The following is a 21884-nucleotide window of genomic DNA, read 5'->3' on the forward strand; positions in this document are numbered from 1 at the left end:
TTATTGAGATATAATTGGCATATAACCCATATGCTCTTTAAGAATATAATCTTTAGTGTTGAGTTTGTATGTTTGTTTTTTTCCACTAACTTTATGTTATTGACTTTTAATCTAAGTTTGTATTGTTGCTAGAATATGTGGTTAATCTGATATTCTTTGAAATTTGTTGAAAGTCCTTTTTTAATCTGTCATATGGTTGTTTTTGTAAATGTTCCATTTGTGCTTTTATGTTTTGTACTTGTTGGCTGCCTGAGGTTCTGTTTATATATTTGCTCAATTCAGTTTATCAGTGATGATCAAGTTTTCAAGCAGCGTGGCTGCCTATGTACTATGTAAAATGATCTTTAAAAATCTTCATTCAATTAAGGATATTAAGAACTTTACCTTAGATTTAGAGATAACTTAAAATTTATGAACTTCGAAGTAATTTTTTTCCTGCTTCTGAAATCCCCAAGATAGCAATGATAGACATAGTAGCAGTAGCAGCAGTAATGTTAGAAGCAATAATAATGATAACAGCAGCCATAGCAGCCACCATCCATGAAGCTCTTACTGTGTGCAGGGCCTCATTCAAAGCTTTCTAAATTGGTTAATGAATTTACCCAGTCACAGCTCTATGACATATAATTGTTTTCCTCATTTTTTAGACTAAAACACAAATGTTAATACTCTTGCCATAGTCATGTTGTAATCAGATTGTCTTTAAACAGATAAATATAAGTTTGTTCAGTTGGATACACAAGAAACTCAATGTTTTCTTTCCCCTTTTCAGTTATTAGAAAAGTTAAAAGAACGTTGGCTCTCTACTGGCTTATGGTATAATCTGGAGTTGGTGAAGACAGTCATTGTAGAACCACAGGGAGGAGAAAAAATTGATTTTGATGAATTACTGCAGATGTACTACGATGCAATCAAGTACAAAGGAGAAAAAGGTAAATGGAAATTATTTGATAGTGAAAAAATTTTTTACCATAAAGTGACAAGTTGGTGCTGTTAGAATTGTATTTGTATTGCCTTTTTTTCAAAAATTATTTCTATAATCCTGAGTGAAAAGAAAATTAAGTTAAAGAAGTTCTTCTGTTTGGAATTGTTCTCCTATGAGTACTTTCACTTGAAGATGCCAGTTCAGTTTTAAGAAATGGGATGCCTTCAGGTATTATCCTATAAACTTCTGTACACCACCTAAAATGTTTTGTCAAAGAAGGTGGTAGAGTGTGCATTAATATCTTCCTTACTACTAGTGGGAGGAGGTTACATTTTATGCAAAAATATACTTTGTGCTTATATTTAATTGCGTAAAGTAAACATAACTGAAGGCTAAATTTCAAAGTTAGAAAATGCCCATAAAACATTTCACAGAAAGGGCTAATAATAATAACTTGTGAACAGTGAAACATCACAAAGATGCTATAACATAATTGTCAATATCCTTGTATGATAAGATTATGCACATTCTGTGTGTATATGTTTTAAATACTTTGCAATATAATATTGATCTAATGATACAGAGTCCTTTAAATCCTTCTGATAACTTTACATTCTGGTGGTAAAGGTAGTGATCTCAATTTCAGATATTTTAAAGATGAAACAGTTGATTCACAATTGCTCAGTTCACATGCAGGTTATTACTCTGACATGGTTTTTCTATATAGTGTAACTGGGAGATACACAGTTTTTAAATTGATCCTACCATGTTGTGTCAAAATGTAATTTTGTTTTATTTGAAGACATTGAACTTTAAAAACTTTATCTTACAGTAGTTTTTAATTTTGAGTCTTTTTAATTTGATATTATAGTTAATAATCAGATCTTTTCAAAATAACAAGAATAAGACATTTTCTGGGAATCTTGATTATGCTTTTAAAAATGTTGATTTTCTGTTGCTTAAGATGGAGCCCTCCTGGTGGCAGTTTGTCGTGGTAAAGTGAGTGAGGGTCTGGATTTCTCAGATGATAATGCCCGCGCTGTCGTAACAATAGGAATTCCTTTTCCAAATGTGAAAGATCTTCAGGTAGGCCATCAAAGCCTTAGAAGTTGTATTTATCACAGAAGTTGTTTGTTTTGTGTAAAGTTAACTATACATTTTTCTTGTATCCTCAGACATTCTATGTTAATGCTCTAGTGACTCAGAATGAGTGAGAAAGGTTTAGTAGATTTGGGTTTATTTTTAACCTGCACCGTCTTTTACTCAAAACGAATGCTTTTCAAAGTATAGGACTGGATCAAGAGCATCAGTACCACTTGTGTCATCTGCATCATCAGTATCAAGTAAGGGAAATACATATTTGCAGGTTCCATCCAGTGCTCCTGAATCAGAAACTCTGGAGATAGACCCCAGCAATCTGTGTTTTATCAAACTCTGAGCCACAGACTGACAGAGAACCCCCCAGGGAATTCTAGGGCCCTTTCTTCTCTCTGATGCCATGTCTTGCCCTGCAGATTTCAGTGATTTTTGCTGCTACGAGTTCTGCTGTCTTCCACTTCAGCTCAGCAGGACCACCGAACTCTGCTTGTACTTCTGTGTTCTGCGCTATTGTTGAAAAATTATACCCAGAGGAGCACTGAGAGTCATGGAGTTCACCTAATGGATTTCCGTTGTCTCTGAGATTACAGTCTTATGCTGCCCTGTGTCTGCCCCGCTGAAAGCAGTTGCTTTATTTATTTTGTCCAATTTACAGTTACTTACAGTGGGAGGAATATTCCTAAGACAGTTATTCTGCGTTGGCCAGAAACAGGAGTTTTGTTTCACTATCACTGATTGTTCACTAAAAATTTTTGAAAACTATTTGTTGTAATAATTTGAATCCTAGGGTGATATTATTATCTTTACTGGGAAGAATTTTCTTTTATTGCTACAGGAATTTGAAGGTGCTAGGAATCTGAGACCAAGACTTAAGGTTTTCTGACTCTACTCAGTATAATCTGTATCCCTTTCAGGATGCAACCTGTTAGGATCTCATATTAAAGCAAGAATTCTTTCCCTCGGTAATTATCTTTTTCATTGATAATATTTTACTAGACATTTGGAATTACATAGTATTAACAATGTTAATATTTCTCAAGTTAGCTCCTATACTCTCCTAACCTCTGGTCCTCCTCAATATTTCTGAAAGTCCTCAAGGGATATTTAATCCTTTCAGTCTTCAGTAACTTTGTTGGCTTCCATTGCCTTTCTCCAGCCACAAGTGTTAGTACTGAAAGTTTTGATGACCGTTCATTAGGGCTCCTTTTCTAAAATGGCGAATGCTGCCTCTGACTAGTACTATGATGAAACAGTAGACATCTACTCAAGAAAACTGTTGGGTTCACCCTCAACGGCATTAATGCTCATTCCACGGAAGCTAAGTGCTGTTGATGGCACTGCTATTAGCAGTGGTAGTGTCTTTTTTGAATGTCTTAACATTTTATCTTGAGTATATTTACAGTGTTATATTACTGTACAGATGCTGCTTTGTTTAAGCAGAAAGAATCCCACACTTCCTACCACACGTTCTTCCCATGTCTTAAATATAAATTTTTTCCCCTGAAACTAGCACTTTGACCTTTTGCTTGTATCGTCTTTCACTCTTGGACCTATATATGAGTCCTTGAGAGCTGGAAAAGGAGATAGCTTTATGGCTAATAACTGGGTTGTATTAAATATCACACTCACAAAGTAACAAGCCCTGAAAGGATTCACATCAAACTCATAATAGTGATTATGTATGAGAAGAGAAAGGAATGATTTTGGAGGTAGTTATCAGGGACCTTATTAACTAGTTAATATTAGCTACTAACTAGCTTAACTAGTTATCAGGGACTTTCCTGTCCCCAGTGACTTTAGCTTTTCCTATAATGTTTGTTTTACTAAAAAACAAACTGAAAGAAAATATAGTGAGAACATAATTGTTTATTTTGTTATTCTTTGAAAAAAATCTTTAAAATTAAATAGTTTTTACTTGTGAAGAAAAAAAAATGCATTTACCTTCTATTTTCTCTATCTTCTCTCACAACAGCTGTGATTCTAGGTGTTGTTTATTGCACCAGTCTTGGGCTTCTTAATGCTTTCTTTCCTCAGGATAAGTTCTTCCCAGGCAACATCTCAGTCTGTCATTGAAAAACAAAAAAAAGATACCGGTGACATGCTCTGACATTCCTCAGTCATGGTCTTGCTTGTCTGTGCTTATCTGAAATCCAATGGCTCTAGTTATATAAAACAGCAAAATCACAGAAGCTTCAGTGAGGTCTGCACAGGGAGGAGGAAGGTTATTCTAAAGTGGTTATTCTAAACCACCCCTAGTGGTTCCTAAAGGGGGCAAGTAGATGGACCCAAGAATAGTCTAAGCTGCAGGATCAAGGGACAGATGAAGAGGAAAAGTCTTTACTGGAAAGACTTGTAAGGGAAAGTATATTTCTTGATGCTGTATTTCTGGGCCAGTCCTTCCTAACAAACAATTCTAAAATTCAGTGGCTTGAAACACCAGTCATTCACTGTGGGTCAACATCTATGAGGGTGGGGTGGGCAATAGATGATTTCAGCTGAGCTTAGTTGCCTTGCTATGGTTTGACCAGCATAGGTTGAGTTCAACTGGATCAGCTCTGCTGTACATGTATCTCATCCTTTGTGAACCAACAGACCAGCCAAAACATGTTATCATTGCAATGGCAGAGGTGCAGGAGGCAAGCTTGACTGTCTAAGCAATTATCAAACACCTACCTCTGTCACATTAGCTAACACGTCGCCTAAAGTATGTCACATGCACAAGCCCTAAGTCAGCAGTGGTTGGGGGTGGTGGTGGTGGATATTTTCCATTACATACGATAAAGGGCTAAGAATAAGGACTCCAAAATGAAGTCTTGGCCTTTAAAAAAAAATAATAATAATAATTAAAGCATGTTTATGGCTTCCCAAAGCCTTTGACTGTGTGGATCGCACTTCTGAAAGAGATGGGAATACTAGACCACCTGACCTGCTTCTTGAGAAACCTATATGCAGGTCAGGAAGCAACAGTTAGAACTGGACATGGAACAACTGACTGGTTCCAAATAGGAAAAGGAGTACGTCAAGGCTGTCCCTGCTTATTTAAATTATATACAGAGTACATCACGAGAAATGCTGGGCTGGAAGAAGCACAAGCTGGAATCAAGATTGCTGGTAGAAATATCAATAATCTCAGATATGCAGATGACACCACCCTTGTGGCAGAAAGTGAAGAGGAACTAAAAAGCCTCTTGGTGAAAGTGAAAGTGGAGAGTGAAAAAGTTGGTTTAAAGCTCAACATTCAGAAAATGAAGATCATGGCATCTGGTCCCATCACTTCATGGGAAATAGATGGGGAAACAGTGGAAACAGTGTCAGACTTTATTTTTTGGGGCTCCAAAATCACTGCAGATGGTGATTGCAGCCATGAAATTAAAAGACGCTTACTCCTTGGAAGGAGGATTATGACCAACCTAGATAGCATATTGAAAAGCAGAGACATTACTTTGCCAACAAAGGTCCGTCTAGTCGAGGCTATGGTTTTTCCTCTGGTCATGTATGGATGTGAGAGTTGGACTGTGAAGAAAGCTGAGCGCCAAAGAATTGATGCTTTTGAACTGTGGTGTTGGAGAAGACTCTTGAGAGTCCCTTGGACTGCAAGGAGATCCAACCAGTCCATTCTAAAGGAGATCAGTCCTGAGTGTTCATTGGAAGGACTGATGCTAAAGCTGAAACTCCAGTACTTTGGCCACCTCATGCAAAGGGTTGACTCATTGGAAAAGACTCTGATGCTGGGAGGGATTGGGGGCAGGAGGAGAAGGGGATGACAGAGGATGAGATGGCTGGATGGCATCACTGACTCGATGGACATGAGTTTGAGTGAACTCCGGGAGTTGGTGATGGACAGGGAGGCCTGGCGTGCTGCAATTCATGGGGTCGCAAAGAGTCGGACACGACTGAGTGACTGGACTGAACTGAACTGAACTGATGGCTTCCCTGGTGGCTCAGATAGTAAAGAATCTGCCTGCAGTGCAGGCAGGATATAAGATATCCTGTCATCCCCTTCTTCTCCTGCCTTCAATCTTTCCCAGGATCAGGGTCTTTTCCAATGAGTCAGTTAGGATATAAAAAATACAAAAGTTTGAAATTTTAATAGAGTCCACATTATGTTTTGCTGTTTCTGCCTGTGCTTTTGGTGTCATATTTAGTAAGCTGTTGCCAAATCCATGGTCATGCAGCTTTGCCCCTTATGTTTTTTTCAAAGAGTTTCATGGTTTTAGCTCTTAAATTTAAAAATTTGCTCTATTTTGAGTAAATTTTTACATATATTATAAGATGGATCTAGCTTCTTTATATCTAAAATGAGTCTCTTTTAGACATTATATTATTGGATTATATTTTTTAATTCATTCTGCCAATCTCTGCCTTTCCATTGGAGAATTTAATCCAGTTAAAGTAATCATTCTTAAGGAAGGGCTTAGTTTTACCATTTAACTGTTTTCTGCCTGTCTTTTGTGACTTTTGTTCCTCAATTCCTTTTTGTTTAGCCTTTTTTTTTATTGTTGTATGGTATTTTGATTCCCTTCTCTTCTTTTGTATATATTTTTAGTTATTTTCTTACTGTTACCTTAGGGGTTAGAAGTAACATCTTAATCTCTGTCTCTCCCTTTTTCTGTTACATGGATTACACCTTTATACATTGTATGCCATTAGCTTAATTTATAATTATTCTTTTATGTATTTTCCTTTTAAAAAGTTGCAAAACAAAAGTTCAATAATATTGGCTTTTATATTTACCTACGTAGTAAGTTTTACCAGTGTTTTTTATTTATACTTCCTAAAGTACATACTTAGGGCTTCCCTGGTAGCTCAACTGGTAAAGAATCTGCCTGCAATGCAGGAGACCCCAGTTCGATTGCTGGGTTGAGAAGTTCTCCTGGAGAAGGGAGAGGCTACCCACTCCAATACGCTTGGACTTCCCTGGTGGCTCAGATGGTAAATAATCCGCCTGCAATATGGGATACCTGGGTTCAATCCCTGGGTTATGAACAGCAGAGACATTACTTTGTGGACAAAGGTTCATCTAGGCAAAGCTATGGTTTTTCCAGTGGTCATGTATGGCTGTGAGAGTTGGACCATAAAGAAAGCTGAGCGCTAAACAATTGATGCTTTTGAACTATGGTGTTGGAGAAGACTCTTGAGAGTCCCTTGGACTGCCAGGAGATTCAACCAGTCAGTCCTCAAGGAAATCAGTCCTGAATATTCATTGAAAGGACTGATGTTGAAGCTGAAACTCCAAAGCTGAAACTTTGGCCACCTGATGCAAAGAACTGACTCACTGGAAAAGACCCTGATCCTGGGAAAGATTGAAGGCAGGAGAAGAAGGGGATGACAAAGGATGAGATGTTGGATGGCATCACCGACTCGATGGATATGAGTTTGAGCAAGCTCCAGGAGTTGGTGATGGACAGGGAAGCCTGGTGTGCTGCAGTCCATGGGATTGCAAAGTGTAGGGCACAACTGAGCTTCTGAACTGAACTGAAAACATGTATTTACACTGTCTTCATTATAGTGTATTTTGTGTGTGTGTTAGTCACTTGGTTGTGTCCGATTATTTGCAACCCCATGGACTGTAGCCCACCAGGCTCCTCTGTCCATGGAATTCTCCTGGCAAGAATACTGGAGTGATAGTCATTTTGTTCTCTGTTATATTTTAGTGTTTATAAATATGATTTATAGTCTGTTGGATGGGGTTCCTCAAAGATAAGGACAATTTCTTAACTATCTTTGTTTCCACACTTAAATATTGCCTTGGACTATAGTGAGTGTTCAGTAAATTAGTTTAATTAAGGATTAGATATAAAACCATTTACCTCAGGCTGGGACTTGAACCCGTGTGCCAGGACTCGAACCCATCCAAAACCCTGCTTGGGAATTGAACCCACAAAGCTGGGACTCAAACCAAGCTAAAACCCAGTTTGGTACTCTAATCCACGTGGCTGGGACTTGAACCTGGCCAAGACACACAGTCTTCCAAATGAGTTCACAGACCTGGTTTTAGGACCTGATGAATCTCAGGTTCTTGATGTCTCATTGCAGAAAGAATTCAGTGAGAGACAAAGTGATAGGTTAAGAAGTGGATTAATTCAGAGAGAAATACTTCACAGACAGAGTGTGGGCCATTGCAGAGGGTGACTGTGACCTTGAAATGTGGTATGGTTAGCTTTCATGAGCTGGATAATTTCGTAGGCTAATGAATGGGTAGATTATTCCAATCATTTAGGGGAAGAAATGGAGATTTCCAGGAACTGGGCCACTGCTCGCTTTTTGGTCTTTGATGGTCAGCCTTGGAACTGTCATGGCGCCTCTGGGTATGTCATTTAGCTTGCTGATGTGTTACAGTGAGCATATACTAAGGATCACGGTCTAGTTGAAACTGACTTGTCTGCCATCTTGGACATAGTTGGTTTTAATCATCATTTTATGTTGGGCCCTCAGGCTATGTCATTCTTGCAAAGGTTGTGCCCTGCTCTCTTTCCTCCTGTTTCAGATGTTTATTTTTTAATATAGTTTAAATCTTAAATATATACTTTTATATTTAAATATGTTTATTATAACTAGTAAATATATGTTAAAGCAAAATTAATTAAGACTAAATTTGTGTGTGCTTAGTCACTCAGTCATGTCCAACTCTTTGAAACCCCATGGACTGTAACCCACCAGGCACCTCTGTCCATGGGATTCTCCAGGCAAGAATACTGGAATAGGTTGCCACGCCCTCCTCCAGGGGATCTTCCTGACACAGGGATTGAACCCAGATCTCCTGCACTGCAGGCAGATTCTTTACTATCTGAGCCACTAGGGAAGCCCAAGAATAATGAGTGGGTACCCTATCCCTTCTCCAGGGGATCTTCCTGATCCAGATATTGAACCAAGGTCTCCTGCATTGCAGGCAGATTCTTTACCAACCGAGCTACCAGTGAAGCCCAAAACTAAATTTAAATATATTTTAAATAAGTTATCAAAATAGTATTTGGTTTTGTTGCTTATTTTACTTGACATTAAAAAAAAGAAAAACAGTCCTTCATTCCTAGACTCTTTAATTAAGGCATGATAATGATAGTGATCATTATTAGATGATGAGTAGGACAGTAGTAAACATTCATATATAACATAATAAGGCAGTACAGTGTGTTGTTACATCATAAATCATTAAAGGTGTTATGAAGGTAGTACTCAATTCCACTAGTATTTTACAGCCTATCTAACACATAGTAGAATATGTTAATAGAGAGGGTATATTGATTATAGTGGCCCTATTTGTTCTACTGCCCTGTTACAAATTACCACAAACATAGTGACTTAAAACAACACACATTTCTTACGTCACAGTTTCCATGGGTCAGGAGTGTGGGCATGGCTTAGCTGGGTCCTCTGCTTATGGTTCCACAAAACAGCAATCAGTGTGCCAGCTGGGCTGCTTTCTCATCTGGGTCTTGGGATCTTCTTCCAAGCTCATTTACGATGTTGGCAGAATTCAGTTGCTTGTAGCGGTAGGACTGATCCAGCCAAGAGCTGCTCTCATGCCCTGCCGGCTGCTTGGAATTCCTTGTTGTGTGGTCGCCTTAACAAGCCCTCTCACAGAATGTCAGGTTACTTCTTCAAGGCCAACAAGATACTGTCTAGCTCCAGTCTCCTAAGATGGAATCATACAACAACATAAGAGGAATAACTTCCACACCTTTACCTTATAACATGGTCTGATCAAGGGAGTGACTACCCCATTGCTCTTGCCATATTCTGTTGGCCAGAAGCAAGTCACAGGTTCTGCTCACACTCAAGGTCAGAGGGTTATACTCTCTGGGAATCACCCCAGGCTCTGTCTGCCATTTATTTTCTATAAAATGAGATGATGAATTAAATGATTTCCGTAAATGGTTTTTCCAAACCTAAAACAATACTTCAAATTACTGGACCATAAATTAGGACTTTTCAGTTTTCTTTTACATTAATACTTAATCTACCATGCAAAATAAGTAGAAATTGTTTATAAATAAACATCTGAAGTATTTTATCTTATGGAAATGAAACAATCTATTTCTGCCTTATTTTCTCTATTGTTTCATTTGAATTTGAATTCATATTTTAAAGAGTTAAGGTCAGTGTCTGAGTTACAAAAGTGATCTGAGTGGGAAAAAGAAGGCAATGACATTAATTTTATGATACTAAATTTTTTCTTCTTAAATTTGAGACAGATTATGGAAGTAAAAATTAAAATATAGTTTAAAATACTAACTTAAGACTCTTGTAGTCTCAATTGCAGAGTTTGGCTTTTAGAGAAGCAGGAAAATGTATGTTAGAGCCAAAAATATGACTTCTTTGGCTGTGACCAGGATTTCCTCTTCCCACCTTGGGGACTAGAAAGTAGAGGTAGGAAAATTTCATTTTGGAGCCAAGTGTGACTTGTTTAGTTCAAGTCATAATTTATGGCACATACCTTAGGGACCTGAAAATAAAGAAACCCACTATGAAATGTTGATAATGGGCCACTCTGAAGGGCACGCATTAAGCTAACTTTCCCAGTGAGGATTTTTTCACTTCCACCTTTCCCAGATGCTTCTGATCATTCTATAAGGACATACTTAATCGTGTAATAGCTGAAAAGAAAACTTTCTGTGCACTAAAGCAAAGTATTTGAGGGGCAGGAGAGTGAACCAAGACCTTTATATGATTAGATGGTGGTGGAAAAATAACTGAAAGAAAAGTTGTTTTCTTTTAATGCAGTTAAGTCACAGTATAACAACACTGCCCTTTCAGTGGGTATCTAAAGCAAATCCTTTGGCCAATTAGTATGATCTAAAAACTTATAACAGCCTTCAACTTTATAATTCAGGCATCCACATTTCAAACTGGTGGCATGGTCATAATTTGTGAGATGTTATAAGGTACAGTATTTAGATTTTAAAGTTCCATTTTATTTGCATTTATTTACATTTTTATCCTTAACACAGTTTAATAGTATAAAAAATATTCTCCCTTCATGGGTATTGTGCCTTTTTCCTCTGAAGAAAAATTCATGAAGCCATGTAATGTACCTAAAAAATTTTATGCTTTAAAAATGTTCAAGTTGGTATCTTAGACTTCTACAATAGGTTTAATAAAATTTGATGATAATATGCAGTATCAGAAAAGCAGTATCAGAACAATGATTAAAATAACTGAGATAATAAATTTTATATTTGTGTATTATTTTGCTTTAGTAATATAGTATGTTGCATTAACAAGCTAGATTTCATTTGAAAACTATTTAAAATTCAGTTGGTGATCTTAGTATTGGCATATGATAATCATTGTGAATTCCTTTTTTCATTTAGGAAACTTCTTTTAGTCCTGAAGGTAACTGAACTGAACTATTTAAGTATATTATTTTTTAATCAACTTTGAAAAATTACATTAATGATTGAAAAATACCAGCATCTATTTTAATTTTGTTGAATTATTGACTTTTTAACAAACACACATAAATTTATAAGCTTCCATGCATTCTTGGCAGTTTTATAAACCTCAGAAAAGGGCTATTATCCATTGCTTGCCCTAAAGGATGACAGCATTAATGAAATTGAATGCACAGTAAACCAGTGCTTTCAAGCGTCAAAATATGATGAGGTGATGGCAGTATTAGAATTCTTGAATCTGATATTTCTTTTTAAGTAGATTGATGATGTTCCTTCATTATTCTTGTTGCTTTGGCAGCAGTGTGAATATTCCCGAGTAGATGAATGAAGGCAGGAATGCAAGGGATATCAAGACAAACTTGATTTCAGAAACAAAAACTTTTCCTAGTAATTTTGAGTAGATTCATATATTCCTTTTGAGTCACTTTCATCATTGTGTTAATGATCTTGAGTGTTTTAGCATTCATTTATTCATTTATTAACAAACTGTCACAATTTGTACTAAGTATAGTCACTGACTCGATGGACGTGAGTCTCAGTGAACTCCAGGAGTTGGTGATGGACAGGGAGGCCTGGCGTGCTGCTATTCATGGGGTCGCAAAGAGTCGGACACGACTGAGCGACTGATCTGATCTGATCTCTGATAGTCAGTGCAAAAATGAACAAGATGCCATTTTTAATGATGTCTGTAATTTAGTAAAGGACTTGAATATGTAACAGGATGTTTTGGTTGGATAGGATCTGGGTGTTCTGATGCTTTAGGGAAGGTGAAGTTGAGTAACACCTTTCACCTCCCAGCTAGATATCCATTTACTTTGGCTGATTTGGGTAAAGTAGGTGGAGGAGCCAGAGAAACGATATTTGAATCTTGTCTACATTGAAAAATACATACATTTGATAAAATGGAATGGCCTCATCAAAGCCAGTTTATAAAACTATTCAAATTATTAAGACTATTCAGAATAGTGAAACAGGTATTTTTTAATATCTGGCTAGAGTATCAGGTACTTTGTAGATTGGTGACACGGTGATACACTCACAGATTATAGCCCCTTGTTTCGTGGAACTTACAGTCTAGTGAGGAATACTGAAATTAAAATAATACAGAAACACTTAATTACAGTTGTGATGAAGGCTGTAAGAAAAAAGTCACAGGAACTATGAGAATGTATAACAGGATCCTGACCTAGTCTTTGGGGGTAAAAGAAAGACTTCCTGAGAAAGTGATATTTAATCTGACATAGGAAAGAAGGCTAGGACTTATGTAGTTCAGCAGAATGGATAAGACTATTCTCAGCAGATAGAACAGCATATGCTAAGGCCCTCAGGTGGGAAAGATGATAGCTCTTCCTAGGAATTGAAAGAAGTGGAGGTAGAGAGTGAGTTGGGGAGAATGGCATGTGAATTGAGGCTGGGAGACTTATTCAGAGAGCCAAATCATTTAGAGCCCTGTGTGGCATTTTAAGGATTTGAGACTTTATTCTAAGCTATGGGAAACCAGATCCAGGAATAGTCTGAAGTCAGAATGTAGTGGAGTTGTATAATATAGCATCTGATACAGAAACCCACCTGGATCTAAACTTGATAATAATATGTGGTTACCCAGGGGAAATGGCTGTGTATATAAACTTAAAAGGCTTAAATTCTAACATTTAGGAGTCCAGCAGCTTGCTGTTGGAATTGTTGGAAACATTTAGGCTAAATCACAGATATGGAAGAAAAACCTAGTCACTTCTGAATGTCTAGAATAAGTTTATCCTCATTACTGAAACTGTTTTTTCCTATTCAGAAAACTTTTTTCCAGCTTTTTTTTTTTTTCTTTTAAGATAGTTTGGCCAAAAGTATTAAAGCAGATTGTAAGTAAACCTTGAAATTCAAAAATTGAAATCTAGTTTATGCCTAATTATTCCACCTACATTGACAACTTATAATTTGCCTTGCACAGAGAAAAATGAGATAACCAAACTTTGTTCCCATCTCTCCTGAAAAACAAAAATTAAGATATAAAATAAATGGATGAACTGCTGAGGTATTTTTAATTTTTAAAAATTTCCCATATTTCTTAAAGGAATGTTTTGGGTTTGGGGGAAGAATAATTTAAAAATCACAAAATTTTCAATAAGTCTGGTTGATAGCCTTTTCTTCCAATACTCATATCATTGTATTTTCTTAGGGAAAAAAGCCATGCCTGAATATCGCTAGAAGTTAGACCTTTGGATAATTAAAAAAGTTTTTTAAAAGCTTTGTTTTTTGAAAAATTCTGAAGTGCTTTTCCTGTGTTAATCTTGTTCTTTGGTGAGAACAAGCTATTTTAAACCTTTATATTTTACTTTTGCTTTCATGGCAGGTTGAAAGTTTTAAATGTACATTTATCACCCTGGGGACTTGTAAAATTGACTCGACTTCTGTTGGCACAGAGCACAGTCAGCAGCAGCACCTCAAGGGAAGTGGTGAAATTAACTTCTCTGAATATAATTTTAATTTTTTTCCATCAGACAGTAGTTTAGTTGTAGTGGGTTTTAATCAGTTTACTTTGTAGATTCTCTTAAACCCTACAGGGTGCAGATATGAGATGGGCTTTAGATGAGGGGGTCACTTGTTTGTTTGTTTGTTTCCCAATTATAAAACCTCCTAGGTTGACTCAGTGATAAAGAATTTGCCTGTCAGTGGAGGAGGCACAGGAGACGCAGGTTCAATCCCTGGGTTGGGAAGATCCCCTGGGGAAAGAGATGACAACCCACTCCAGTATTGTTGCCTGGAGAATCCCAGGGACGGAGGAGCCTGGTGGGCAGCCGTCTATGGGGTCGCACAGAGTCGGACACGACTGAAGTGACTTAGCAGCAGCAGCAGCCCCAGTGTGCTAGGGAGTATAGTAAAGTATATTTTAAGTCATAGTATAATTTTCTATTGCATCAAAATAATCAGGTTTGTTCTTTACAGTTGCTTAATAGAGTCTCTGAAGCTTGGCACTGTTGACATTTGGGGCAGGATAATTCTTTGTTGTGAGCAATGCCCTGTGCATTGTAGGATGTTTAACTGCATCTCTGGACTACATGCCAGCAGCAAGCCCTTCTCCCCCACCAGTTATGACAACCAAAAACGTCTTCAATACTGCCAGTATCTTCTGGTAGATAAAATCACTCTCAGTTGAACACCCTTGCTATATATAGTGAAATATACAAGTGTATGCCATGAATTAAAATGGTCAATCTGCATTTGTTTTTTAATTACTTTTTTTAGCAAGTTGAAAAAAAATCCAGTCAAGCTTTTACTAAGAGCCTGATTTATATTAGGTTAGCGGAAAAGGCAATGGCACCCCACTCCAGTACTCTTGCCTGGAAAATCCCATGGACGGAGGAGCCTGGTAGGCTGCAGTCCATGAGGTCGCTAAGAGTCGGACTTGACTGAGTGACTTCACTTTCACTTTTCCCTTTCATGCATTGGAGAAGGAAATGGCAACCCACTCCAGTGTTCTTGCCTGGAGAATCCCAGGGACGGGGGAGCCTGGTGGGCTGCCGTCTATGGGTTCACACAGAGTCGGACACAACTGAAGTGACTTAGCAGTAGCAGCAGCAGTACAAAAGTAATTGTGGCCTCGAACCATGAATTTTAAATCTCAACTAGGCTCAGATACATCTTTATTAATCAAAGCAGGAACCATTACAATCAACACATTTTGCAAAGAGAAATAAGTTTGTTTGTTCCTGTAGCATAAAAATCCATGCTTCGGGATTCAACAAACTTTTGGAAAGCATTTTCTGTATCCTGCTGGTTGTGGAAGTGTTTCCCCTACAAAAAGTTGTTGAGATGCTTGAAGAAATGGTAGTTGGTTGGCAAGAGGTTAGGTGAATATGGCGGATGAGGCCAAACTTTGTAGCCCAAGAGTTGGGCTTCAACTTTTGAAGCGTTGGTTGTGTGCGGTGCAGTTGGGCATTGTCATGGAGAAGAATGGGCCTATTCTCTTGACCAATACTAGCTGCAGGCATTGCAGTTTTTGGTGCATCTCATCAATTTGCTGAGCATACTTCTCAGATGTGATCTTTTGCCAGGATCCAGAAAGCTGTAGTGGGTCAGACCAGCAGCAGACCACCAAACAGTGACCATGACCTGTTTTTGGTGCATATTTGGCTTTGGAAAGTGCTTTGGAGCTTCTTCTCAGTCCAACCACTGATGTTGCTGGTTGTCATATAAAATCCACTTTTCATCGCAGGTCACAATCTGAGAAATTGCTTGTTGTTGTGTAGAATAAAAGAAGACAACACTTCAAAACAACGATTTTTTTTAATTTTCAGTCAGCTCATGAGGCACCCACTTATCAAGCTTTTTCACCTTTCCAATTTGCTTCAAATGCCGAATGACCTTAGAATGGTCAACATTGAGTTCGTCAGCAGTTTCTCATATAGTTGTAAGAGAATCAGCTTCGGTGATTGCTCTCAGTTGGTTGTTGTCAACTTCCAATGACTGGCCACTATGCTCCTCGTCTTCAAGACTTTTATCTCCTTTGCAAAACTTCTGGAACCACCGCTGCACTGTGCGTTCATCAGTCATTCACGGGCCTAATGCACTGTCCATGTTGTGAGTTGTCACCTCTGCTTTACAACCCATTTTGAACTTGAGTAAAAAATCGTTCAAATTTGCTTTTTGTCTAAAATCGTTTCTGTAGTCTAAAATAAATAAAAATAAACAGCAAGTAATGTCGTTATCAAAACAACATAAAGCGAGAAATGTGAATTGAAATGATGTTTAACAAAACCACATTTAAGAATGTATACCAGTATCAAATGGCAAAGTTCAATAAAGCAAAACCGTAATTACTTTTGCACCAATATGATAAAAAGCAGTAGATAGTTTCTTATGTTAATAGCATCTTGTCTTTTATCCCTTTACCAGCCCCTACTTCTGAGAAGCAGTGACTTTCACTTCTTTTATCTATTTCATCTGATATTTACCTCCATATTTTATCTTTATTTGATCAATTTCAGACAGTAACTCTTTACTTCCTATACGAGAGAAGAGTTTAGCTCACTTACTCCACCTTTCCCTTCTTTACATCCTCCCAATATCATTATATCACAGTTTTTAAAATTAAATACATAATCAATATTCACATTATCAAAACTATGAAAATATTGTTCACGGTAGTCAAATGATTTCCTTCCTTCAGCTTTTTTATTTTTTTAAAAAAGTTCTTTAAAGAAATCTTCAATAAATCTGTGTAGCACCACTCAATACAATTTCCTATGAAACCTGCCAGGTGATAGGTCAATTCTTTTCCTCCCCTGAAGATATCTCTTCCGGAGCCTTCCAGTCTCCTCCTTCAATCAAGACTTAAGCTGCTCTTTAAACTCTCTTAACTGCCAGTATCCTGAGACTTCCCTTTACTGTCATCCTAGGAATTTGATTTGCTTGTCTTCTGTGTTGGTCTCCAGTTTCCTGGGTCTCAGATCTTCCTCCTGTTTTTTTTCTTATTTCATCTTTGTGGTTACATATCTTCCAGTAGTTCCCATTTTCATCCATTTCCTCAGCCTCTCTGGACTCCTGCTGGCCTAACTGCCTTCTTTCCTATCAGTAGCTCTGGGGGTACTTTGGTTTGAACTTTCACCTCTCTGCTTAGTCATTTGTAATTTGTCCATATGCTTTTCACAGTCATGTATTTGGGTTTAATTTAGCAGATGTCTTAGTTTAATTGAAAATGAAACTATTTCTCTTTCTTATTTATCTTTTAATTTGGGCTCAATTTTTAAGAGGCAGAGAAAAAATTCCTTTGCCTTCCTGAAACCAGAGTCTTCATTACTCTCTAAGACAAAGTATGAGATTTTGAAGTGCTCTGAACCCACGTGCTTTCTTTCCACACTCACACATTCACATTTGAGAAGCTCTGAGTCAAACATTCCTAACAATAATATTGCAAATGTAGAAAATAATAAATGTTTTTTCAAAGTCTAACACTTATGTTTGAAAGGTATGTTTGGATGTAATAATAAAAATCCCAAAGAAAGGCAATGCCAAAGAATGTTCAAACTACCACACAGTTGCACTCATCTCACACGCTAGCAAAGTAATGCTCAAAATTCTCCAAGCGAGGCTTCAATAGTACATGAACCGAGAACTTCCACATGTTCAAGCTGGATTTAGAAAAGGCAGAGGAACCAGAGAGCAAATTGCCAACATCCATTGTATCATAGAAAAAGCAAGAGAGTTCCAGAAAAGCATCTACTTCTGCTTTATTAACTAGGCCAAAGCCTTTGACTGTGTGGATCACAACAAACTGTGGGAAATCCTTTAAAGAGATGGGAATACCAGACCACCTGAGAAATCTGTATGCAGGTCAGGAAGCAACAGTTAGATCTAGACATGGAACAACGGACTGGTTCCAAATAGGAAAAGGGGTACATCAAGGCTGTATATTGTCACCCTGTTTGTTTAACTTACATGCAGAGTACATCATGCACAATGCCGGCTGGATGAAGCACAAGCTGGAATCAAGATTGCCAGGAGAAGTATCAACCTCAGATATGCAGATGACCACACCCTTATGGCAGAAAGTGAAGAGGAACTAAAGAGCCTCTTAATGAAAGTGAAAGAGGAGAGTGAAAAAAGGTGGCTTAAAACTCAACATTCAAAAAACAAAGATCATGGTATCTGGACCCATCACTTCATGGCAAGTAGATGGGGAAACCATGGAAACAGTGAGAGACTGTTTTCTTGGGCTCCAAAATCACTGCAAATGGTGAATGCAGCCATGAAATTAAAAGACACTTGCTCCTTGGAAGAAAAACTATGACCAACATAGACAGCATATTAAAAAGCAGAGACATTACTTTGTCGACAAAAGTCATCTCGTCCAAGCTGTGATTTTTCTAGTAGTCATGTATGGGTGTGAGAGTTGGACCATAAAGAAAGCTGTGCACCAAAGAATTGATGCTTTTGAACTGTGATGTTGGAAAAGACTCTTGAAACTCCCTTGGACCACAAGGAGATCAAACCAGTCAATCCTCAAGGTAATCAGTCCTAAATATCTATTGGAAGGACTGATGCTGAAGCTGAAACTCCAATACTTTGGCCACCTGATACGAAGAACTGACTCATTAGAAAAGACCCTGATGCTGGGAAAGTTTGAAGGCAGGAGGAGAAGAGGAAAACAGAGTATGAGATGGTTGGATGGCATCACTGACTTGATGGACATGAGTTTGAGCACCTCAGGGAGTTGTTGATGGACAGGAAAGCGTGGTGTGCTGCAGTGCAGGGGGTTGTAAAGAGTCAGACACAACTGAGTGACTGAACTGAATAATAAAAGTCTAGATGGCAAAAGTATCAAGACTCATTTGTTGGGCTGTAGAGGTAATAAACAGAGTTTTAAATGTATTTCCAGAGTTTTCTAATGTTCATGTAATCTTTTTCTTATGTGCACATTTTGTCTTGCTTGTGCTCATCTTTAAAGATCACAGCATTTAAGTATCTGAATCTGAGCCTCCTCTCACTGGGATTAGCTTCTACTTCCTATGCCAGCCATTGCCACTAAACCTTTGTGCCATCCTCCCACGGTCTCAGTGCTTAGTTCTGCATCCACAAGCTTCTTCCATGAGAGACCTCTTTATCTTAGAATGTTGTTTAGGAATAGGTACAGGTTGCTGATACTTGCTGATCACAGCACTACTCATCCCTCTTAACAAAACCTCTAAATATTGGCACTTTCCTTTAAGAGCCTAGGGTTCCACTTCAAGTCTCATGTTGCTCTCTTATGTAAGACAATATTTCATTTTGTTGGTTGTTAATGCTAGAAGGGTTTTATTCATAGTATTTGGCTCTTGTATGTGTCTTTAACAAGGGAAGCTCTAGATTGTAAGATATATGTAAGAAATAATATTTAGACTAATAGAGGACAATCATGTACTCATTCTGTAGATTACACCACTAACATGTTTTATATAGTTCTCTTCAAATACAGCACATAGGTTGCAAAGTGATCAAAAAGAATTTTGAAGGATATTAAGGAGTGCTAATGTTAGTTATGATTTTTCAGAAAAATTAAGATCAATTGCAGAAGTCATTTAGAAAAAAGAAGGTATGTTTCAAAACTGAACACTGGTTTCTATGTGTCTGCTGCCAATGTACATATTTTCATTGATATTTAATGAAAAAATGGCCACTCCATAAGCTGAAGAAACTTTTGAGTCACCTAAAATAATGTGTACTTATATTGAGTAGTATAGGTTAAGTGCCTTGAGAGAGAGTTGACCCAAGTGTCAAAATTCTGATTTGAGATGAACAGCCTAAGGCAAATGACCTCCTCTGTCTGTAAGTACTATGACTTATTGTCATTTACATGCAACTGTATGTTGCAACAGCCTGTAATGCCCACCCAAGCCTATATTGTTTTTTAGATATATGGGATTATTTAATGACTCTTCCAACCCACTTTTCTTTTTTTTTTTTTTTTAACTTATTTCTAATATATAATGCTTTAGTGTTTCATGTCCATTGCGATTTATTTCTTGATCCAGCTCTATGAGGTAGAGTGGGCAGGAATTATTTTCTTCCATTTACAGGGGAGAAAACTGAGAAGGGAAGCTAGATGGGATACTGTAATTTACCCAAGGTCAGAAAGAAAGTGAAAGTGAAAGTTGCTCAGTCGTGTCCGACTCTTTGTGACCCCATGGACTATACAGTCCATAGAATTCTCCAGGCCAGAATACTGGAGTGGGTAGCCTTTCCCTTCTCTACAGGATCTTTCCAACCTAGAGATCAAAGCCAGGTCTTGTGCGCTGCAGATGGATTCTTTACCAGCTGAGCCACAAGGGAATCCCAAGAACACTGGAGTGGGTAGCCTATCCCTTCTCCAGCGGATAAGGTCAAACAACTAATAAATGTTAAAGCTTTACCCCTAAGACATGTGCTTTTTCCATTATATCTCCTTGCTTCAAATATATATATGTATGGTATTTTCTAGAGATGATAATTTAAGCATTTTCAGGTTTATCTGGGTAATATTTTGTTATGGATAGCCTAACTTGATAGCTTTAACAAAGCCTACTTTTCTTAAGAAAAAAATTTTTTTAACTTACCCCTTAATAGAATTTTTTGTTTTTGTTGTTTAGTCACTAATTAAGTCATGTCTGACTCTTTGTGATCTCATGGACTGTAGCCCTCCAGGCCCCTCTGTCCATGGGATTTCCCAGGCAAGAATACTGGAGTGGGTTGCCATTTCCTTCTCCAGGGGATCTTCCCGACCCGGAGACTGAACCTGTGTCTGCTACATTGGCAGGCGGATTCTTTGTGTGTGTGTGTGTGTGTGTGTGTGTGTGTGTGTGAGAGAGAGAGAGAGAAAGAAGTGCTTTTTATTATAGAATACCTTGTTCTATGTTCACTGTTTCAATGATGAAAGGACTCTGAACTTGTAAGCAAACTATGCCATGACAATTTTTTATGTAGAGAAGTTGGTTAAAACACAAAATCATATTCTGATAAATTCACTTTAAAATGTTTTTCGCATCAAAGGCTTAAAATAGTTACAATAGTGTGTTCTCCTGTTCCTCAGGAACACAAGGATGATTTTGGACTAGATGAGAAACATTGAAAACAAGCACACAGAACCACCAGCATCCAACTGTGTGGTCTAGAGAAAAGTTTCCTGAGTGTGTCTGAGAGGGTGGGCTGACTGTCGGCTGTACCTGAGTTCAGCAGCAGCTGCAGCGTAGTTCTTTAGCAGATTCCTTCTGTAAACTTAGGTCTTTGAATTTAACCCTTTGGGAAGATTTGTGCAGTGTGAGTCTTTGATATCTTGAAAATTTCACAGGAGAGAGGAAGAAAGTTCTAGTTATTCCAGAAGCCACTGGTATAAGTCATGCTGCTTCTGTGAGGTCAACTGATCAAGAGTTGTAAGGTGTGTGATAATTACTGAGTGAGTAGCTTGCCCTTACACACTCAAGGGAGCCAGCCTAGTGTGGGTGATGCTCGATGGCATAGCAAGAGTTAGGGCTGAGGAAAACTGGGTGAAAGTGAAAGTCGCTCAGTCGTGTCCGACCCTTTGCAACTATACTAACTCTCCAGGCCAGAGTGCTGGAGTGGGTAGCCATTGCCTCCTCCAGGGGACCTTTCCAACCCAGGGATCAAACCCAGGTCTCCCATATTGCAGGGAGGTTCTTTACTAGTGGAGCCACCAGGGAAGCCCCCTTCAGAGAATATGCATATAGCATTCATGCTAAGCTCAGGCTTATCAAGAGTCAGGACTTCCCTGGTGGCTCAGTCACTAAAAATCCAGCAGGTGGATTTTCTACTGCCAAGACACCAGGAAAACCCCCTTTAGAGAATTAGCGTATAGTTGTTCATATGAGAACTTTCATGTCTTAAAGGATTAACTATCATTTTTCTTTCTTTTACTAGAAAAATATTCATTTCTGCTTTTTTCCTGGGTTCTTGTCTCTTTTTTTAAAAATTTTATGTTTTTATTTAATTTCGGCTGTGCGGGG

At 38.0% G+C, this 21884-nt stretch overlaps 1 protein-coding gene across 2 annotated transcripts in view; it reads left to right on the top strand.

Moving 5' to 3' along the window:
* Positions 1-21884, top strand: part of BRIP1 (BRCA1 interacting DNA helicase 1) — a 184219-nt gene that overhangs the window by 120993 nt on the left and 41342 nt on the right. For both annotated transcript variants that reach the window (XM_070772601.1, XM_019982541.2), the window contains exons 15-16: positions 773-932; positions 1890-2011. In XM_070772601.1, coding sequence (XP_070628702.1) covers positions 773-932; positions 1890-2011 — 282 coding nt within the window. The remainder of the gene's footprint in view (positions 1-772; positions 933-1889; positions 2012-21884) is intronic.

The sequence above is a fragment of the Bos indicus genome, chromosome 19 (assembly GCF_029378745.1).
Source record: "Bos indicus isolate NIAB-ARS_2022 breed Sahiwal x Tharparkar chromosome 19, NIAB-ARS_B.indTharparkar_mat_pri_1.0, whole genome shotgun sequence".
NCBI classification, from domain to species: Eukaryota; Metazoa; Chordata; class Mammalia; order Artiodactyla; family Bovidae; genus Bos; species Bos indicus.